Source organism: Ammospiza caudacuta, chromosome 15 (genome assembly GCF_027887145.1).
Source record: "Ammospiza caudacuta isolate bAmmCau1 chromosome 15, bAmmCau1.pri, whole genome shotgun sequence".
Taxonomy (NCBI): Eukaryota; Metazoa; Chordata; class Aves; order Passeriformes; family Passerellidae; genus Ammospiza; species Ammospiza caudacuta.
The window spans coordinates 7,047,486-7,054,249 of NC_080607.1; the positions used below are offsets into that span (position 1 = coordinate 7,047,486).

Genomic DNA, 6,764 nt, shown 5'->3' on the forward strand with positions numbered 1-6,764 from the left:
ACCCACAAAGAAAGCCCCATCTCCAGTCCTTGTCTCTGATCCTTCATATAAAAAAATAACTCTGGAAGAAGCAGTACTCACAAGTGCAGATTCCACTTCTGGTCTCAAAGATAGAAGGATGAGAAGCCAGGAGCAGAGTTTTCCTCTCAAAGTCCCACAAGCAACTGGTCCATCAGCCCAACCCACAGCATCTCCTGGCCAGTCTGAAGGCATTGGGCTCTTCCAAAAGGAGCTGGACATGGCACTGGCAGAGTCTGAGCTCCCCAGAAACCCTGTGCTGGCAGCAGGTGTCTGTCACCCACTGCCTGGTGCCCCTCATCAGTGAGGCCACAGCCCCCCAAACCAACCTGGTCCAGGCAGCAGCAGGGAAATGCAGGAGGAGAACTTGGCCTTGGAGGAGCAATGCCAAGGGATGCCAGGGTTCTGACAGCTCTCCCAAGCACAGGGCAGTGCCAGCAGGGCATATATTTGCATCCAAGCTTGGGAAAGAGAAGGAATTACAACTTCTCAGGACAGCATCAGTGCTCACCAGCACTCACCAGTGCTCACCCAGGACAGGATCAGTGCTGTGATCCTTCATGTACAGCTTGCTGCTCTTCCTCCATCCCTGGGTGGAATTCCATCAAGGAAGAGGTGGAAGAGCACAGCTCACACCCACTGACCAATTCTCCCAGTCTGTGTCCCAGAGAGACCAGAGAGGGTTTTTGTATGCAGCAGTTTTATTTTAAGCAGTTATCACCCAGTACAAGCAGCTTTTAGGAAGACAATTCTTTACACTTTCCACTTACTGAGGGTTTCATGCCAACAGCCATTATTGCTTTACATGGGGGTGCTGGAGGTTTCCAGGTGCCCAGCTCCTGCTGCCCCTGCCTCCTCCTCTGAGGAGGAGGATTGATCCTCCTCCTCCTCCCTGGGGGAGAAGGGTCCCACCAGCCAGGACAGAGGAGTGTTGTTCTTCAGGTAATCCAGCAGCTCCTCCATGTACTCCTGGATCACAGCCAGCTCCCTCTGGCTCTGGCTCAGGACACTGCTGGACAAGTCCTGGAAGGAGCCTGCCCCTGAGAAAGCAGCATGCAGCTCCCTGATGGCATGCAGAGCCTGCTGCAGCTCATCCGGCAGGCTGCAGGGCAGGCCCTGCACGGCAGCCACCAGCCCAGAGCAGGAGAGCTGCAGCTGCTGGCTGATCCTGCAGGCCATCAGCAGTGTCCCACGCTCCATCTCCTGGGGGGAAAGGCAGGACACCATCAGGAATGGGTCACTCAGAAATCCAGGGGGTGCCCAGAGCCCTTGGCCTCCCTCCCCAGGAGGTACCTCAGGCTCTGCAGGGCTATCATCTCCACTCTCTTTGAGATACTTCTTAGTCCAGTCCAGACACATCTGGTGGAGTTTCACCTGCTCCTCCTGAAGCTTTTGATTAAATTGTTTGAATGCCTCAACCTGTGGCACAGGAAGAGCAGAGAGCCAGGACAGACAGCTCAGCTAGGGAACTGCAAAGCTCCCCAGCACAGCAATGAGCTGAGACAACACCAGGGCTTTGGAGCACTCCTCCCAGGGGCTGGGCTCTACCTACCAGCTTGAGGATGCAGTGGAGCTGTACCAGGGCCCCCTGCATGCCCTGCAAGAGCTGCTGGATCCTGCCTGTGGAGTGCAGCTGTGCCAAGAGGTGCAGATCCTCAGAGACAGAGTCCAGGTGCACAAAGTACCGCCTGTGCTGCTGCTGCTCCAGGGGCAGAGCTGCCGTGCCCTCCTCAGACACTGCCAGCTGGGCTGGGGACACAGACAGTGCCAGGGTCACAGGGCCACAGCAACAGGCTCAGCACACCCCAAACTGGCAGCTGTGGCTGCCCCTGGATCCCTGGCAGTGCCCAAGGCCAGGGTGGAAAGGGCTTGGAGCACCCTGGGACAGTGGACAGCGTCCCTGCCATGGTGAAATGTCACAGACATTTTCTGAAAAATAATTTTGCTAGGATTTTTTTCTCCTGAGAAGCTGGGAGGCCTCAGGAACAAAATGTAAACAATGATTATCTGCTGCTGTGGAATGCAACAGGTGCATCTGTGATTGGTCTCATGTGGTTGTTTTTAATTAATGGCCAATCACAGTCCAACTGTGTGATGATGTTCACAGGGGTCTGAGGATGAGGGAAGAGATGAGGATCTGACTCCACGTCTCAGAAGGCTTGATTTATTATTTTATGATATATATTATACTAAAACTATACTAAAAGAATTGAAGAAAGGATTTCATCAGAGGGCTAGCAAAGAATAGAAAAGCAAGAACAATAACAAAGACTTGTGTCTTGGACAGTCTGAGCCAGCTGACTGTGATTGGCCATTAATTACAAACAAGCACATGAGACCAATCACAGATGCACCTGTTGCATTCTACAGCAGCAGATAACCATTGTTTACATTTTGTTCCTGAGGCCTCACAGCTTCTCAGGAGAAAAAATCCTAAGGAAAGGATTTTTCATAAAACATGTCTGTGACACAGCTGTCTCAGACTCTCTGGTCAGTCACAAGATTTTATTATCATTTCATTCCTTTCAAGCCTTCTGATGAAATCCCTTCTTCTATTCTTCTGTATAGTCTTAGTATATCATTTTCTTTTAATATAATATATATCATAAAATAATAAATCAGCCTTCTAAACATGGAGTCAAGATTCTCATCTCTTCCCTCATCCTGGGACCCCTGTGAACACCACCACATTTGGTGACCCCAAGTGAGAAACACTGCCACAGTGAGAAGCCCAAAATGAGTTTTGAGGTGCCTTCCAATCCAAACCATTCTGGTGATAGTATAGGGATAAAGTGTTTCTAAAAGCATGGGATATTCAGGGGAGTTAGAAAGAAAGGTTGGGCCTTGTAGGCCCTGGGAAAATGTTAAGGTAGGCTTAGGGAAAATGCTGGGCTTTACTGGATCATGCAGAACTGCACCTGTATAATAATTTAATGACTATGATAAATAATATGATTGCTATATGATAAATTATATGATTGTTAAATGCAATGATTGTTTGGTAATTGGATATAATTATTGTTTAATCGTAACAAGAATCATGAGAAATGATGTTTGGGGGTTTGATGGAAATTACAAAAATCCATGCTTGGATGAAATCAATGTATACAATTGAACAATATAAGTTTAATAATTAATATGTAGTTATATAATGATAAGGGTATAAAAATATGTTCATCTCAAACCCATCTGGGAGTCAGATTTGGGTCTGTACCCCTGACACTCAGAGCTCTTCAGTAAAAGCATCTGCATAGAATCACTGTGATTATGTGTTCCTGAACATTAACACTGGGATTCTCCTCTTCCCATTATCCCCATAGCATAGCAGTGGGGTGAGGAATGGGGCTGACCACCCCCATTCCAACATCTCCCCCTTCCATAGCCCCATCCACCCTTTCCTTACCTAGCTCCTCATTTCCAATGGGGAGAGAGTTACCTTCTGCTGTCCCCAGCACAGCCTCTGCTCCAAGGACACCCCTCTGTGGCACTACAGGCTCCAGACTGGTCACTGCAGGTGTGGCTGTCCCCTCGCTGCCCTGCAGGGTGTCCCTGGTGACATCCAGCACCTCCAGCTCTCTGCTGCTCACAGCCTCCTTCACCTCAGCCATGCTGGATGACAGCAGCTCCTTTGTGTCAGACAGAATCTGGGGAACAGGGGGAATGGCAGGTGATGGAGTGGGTTGTGCATCACACTGAAATTCTGAACTGCACCAAGAGGGCACATAGCACGGTGTCAGTTCAGTGTTTACTCAGGTTTGTGACCCTACAGCTTCTTTCCACTTACTGAGGGTTTCATGCCATTATTGTTTTATCCTTTACATGGAGGTGCTGGAGGATTCCAGGTGCCCAGCTCCTGTTGCCCCTGCCTCCTCCTGGGAGGATTGATCCCGATTCTCCTCCTCCCCAGGGGAGAAGAGTCCTAGCTTAGAAATCCCACAAGAACCAAGCCCCTCTGCCTGCCAGGGACAGCACAGCCTTTAACTCTTACCTGTTCCACTGGCTTTGGAGGGAGTGGCAGCTTCTCCCCCAGTTTATCCAAACCCTTGGCAGCATATTCACTCGCTGCAGCCACTGAAGAAAGAACCAAAAAAGTGTCAAAACATGATTTTCTGCAGTTTCACCTCAAGTTCCACTTTGCAAAAATCAGTTTTAGGAAAATCAGCATCACAGTCAATCCCTGACTCTCCCTCACACTGCTGGGATTAGGGCCCACCTTTAGCCTGATTTACAAGCCATGGGCTGTCCTTGCACTAGGGCAACAGAGAGGAGCATTTCCCCAGCCCAGGACTTCTCCCAGGTGTGGAAGGAGCCCAGAACGCCCCTCCCAGGCAGGGCCTGCCCTTCCCCAGGGATTTACCATGGGGCTCCAGGGTGGCCAGCACGGGCTGCACACAGCTGGCCGTGGCCTGGGCCACACTCTGCACTCCCTTCTCTGCAGCATCACACACAGAGCTCAGGCAGGGCTGGCTCTCCTTGCTGGAGGCACAAGGTGCAGAAACCACCTCACAGGCAGAGCCCACCAGGCTCAGACTGGCCACCTCCTTCACTGCAGCCTGGAAGAGCAAAGAAAAGTGCAGCCATGAAGCTCCAAAAGTGGCCCTGAGCAGTTCTGTCCTGGAATTCCCTCTTGGGGAGGAATTGTCACCAAATCACCTGGCCTGCCTGAGGGAGACACTCTTGCCTTGCTCACACACTTAATTAAATCCATAACTCAGTTGTGACATGAGCTGGGGAGCTTTGGCATGAATGATTGTCCACCCCAGGAAAGTATTCTTCTAGCACAAAGAGCAACCAATTTTGAGGGCAACCTCAGTCCTTCTGCCATGTACCCCTCTCCAGTTCACCTGGAATGGTTATCTGACAAGCCAATATCCCAAGAAAAGCTCCACCAGGCAGGACTGAGTTGGTTTTAAGCTGGCAGATTTGGTCACAGGAGCAGAGCAAGAGCAGCAGGTCTCAGGGAGGCTGAAACATCGCAGCCTTTCCATGGGAGCCCTGCTTGCCAGGAGCCAGGAGCCTGGGTTAGAGAAACATCTTTTCTAGCCAAGAACCAGCTAACTTTACTGAGCCTAAGAGTTTACAGGGACTTCAGGCCCACATCTTTGTCTATGGTTTCTCCCAGAAGCTGCAGGGCAGCCTGAGCAAACTCCCATTTTGGGGGGCTCAGCTGCCCTCAGCCACAGCAGGGCCACCTCCTCACCCTGCACCCCAGAGCTGCCTCTCCACATCCCACAGGGAGCACTAACCTCCTGCTCCTCCTCCTTCTCCAGGGAGCTCTGGGCAGCCTCTTCCTCGTGGGGCACAGCAGAGGCCATGGCAGCTGCAATGCAAGGAACACCAAGGCTTTAGGGACAGATCCCCCTCCAAGGGGACACATCCCTCTAGGGTGATAAAAGAGAGAAATTCCTTTCAGCAATTCAGGGGAAACCCCAAAACAGCCTCATAGGAGGGGGTCTGTGCCACTTGCAAATCCACCTGGTTTCAAGTTTAAGTTCCAGGTGGTTTGTGATAATTAAAGGAACAAGGAGAGTATTCTTTCACAGAATCACTGGGTGGGAAGAGACCTTCAAGACCATCCAGTCCAACCCAGCCCTAACACCTCAACTGAACGCTGGCACCCAGTACCACATCCAGGCTTTGTTAAACACACCCAGGGATGGGGACTCCACCACCTCCCTTTCCTCACCCTAGAGACCAAACATTATTAATGTACTTATATTAGAGAAAGGTATAAGGTGCTTCCTTCCTCTAATGCCTCAGGATTTTAGATTTTCTATCTTTTATATTTCTGTAACCCTGCAGTTCTTTAGTGTGTAACTCCAAACCCCACACTCAGTGTGAGCTGCTGCTTTCCCAGCTTGGGCAGACACAACAATTCCTCTCCAGGCCTGGCAATCAAGGACACCTCACTGCCTCAGGACCCAGAGATGGAAACAAAAGTGAGTTGAGGGCAGCAAACTCAGGGTAAATTACTTCATTTCCCAAAGCTGTAATTACAAGATGAACCCCCCATATACAAATAGACCAAATTTATAAAAGTGTGAAAACCCAAGACTTGTGATCCATTTTTGGGTGGACTTGGGGGGCTTTGTCTGCCCTGGATGTACCTGAAGACCCCTCATTAAATATAACTCTTTTTTTACCCTCTTAATTTCACCTAGCCTCTGTTTTTAGGCACCCTCAGAAAGGGCACGACCTCCCCACCAAAGCTTCAAGAAACTCTTGACTAAAAGAAACAACAGAAGCAGAACTGAGGGAAAACAGAGTTCAAGGGTCTGCCCTGCTGCTTCCACACCCCAACACCTAAACATTCCCCCTGGAAGGTCCAGAACAGCCCCTGTGTTACCTGCTGGAGATGAGCAAAGCAGCAGCAAGGAAGAAGCAAACACCAACCACACTCGATCAGCTCTCCTGCCTTTTTATGGTGCCTGGGATGGGGCAAGGCGGGACCTCAGGGACTGACAGCTCTGGGAAGCAGCAGGAAGGAGCCAGGCCCTGCCGTGGCCAATCAGAGAAGGACAGGGCTGATGGGGCTCGTTAATTGCTGTTAATTACTCTGGAGTTAGGCAGGTACACCTTGCCCTGTGTGAAGCAGCTTCACTCGGAGGTCTCCATTTCATCAGCAATGACTTTGGGAATGTGTCTACTAAGTTTTGTGCTTTGTAATGTTGCACACTTTTATTTAAACTTTACACTGGTAATCTCAGTGTTATTAATTGATTTTGGAATATTTCTTTACAGCTTTA

General features: G+C 50.0%; 1 protein-coding gene across 1 annotated transcript; it reads right to left on the reverse strand.

Annotated features, from left to right (window-relative positions):
* Window positions 1-719: 719 nt before the first annotated feature.
* LOC131564474 (perilipin-3-like) lies at window positions 720-6,406 on the reverse strand. Its single transcript, XM_058814929.1, has 8 exons — window positions 6,365-6,406; window positions 5,265-5,338; window positions 4,376-4,571; window positions 4,007-4,089; window positions 3,455-3,662; window positions 1,571-1,767; window positions 1,312-1,437; window positions 720-1,221 (listed from the first exon to the last, which is right to left on the reverse strand). Exons 2-8 carry the CDS (start codon window positions 5,331-5,333, stop codon window positions 820-822), a joined length of 1,281 nt encoding a protein of 426 aa, XP_058670912.1. The 5' UTR covers window positions 5,334-5,338; window positions 6,365-6,406; the 3' UTR covers window positions 720-819.
* Between the last annotated feature and the right edge of the window lie 358 nt (window positions 6,407-6,764).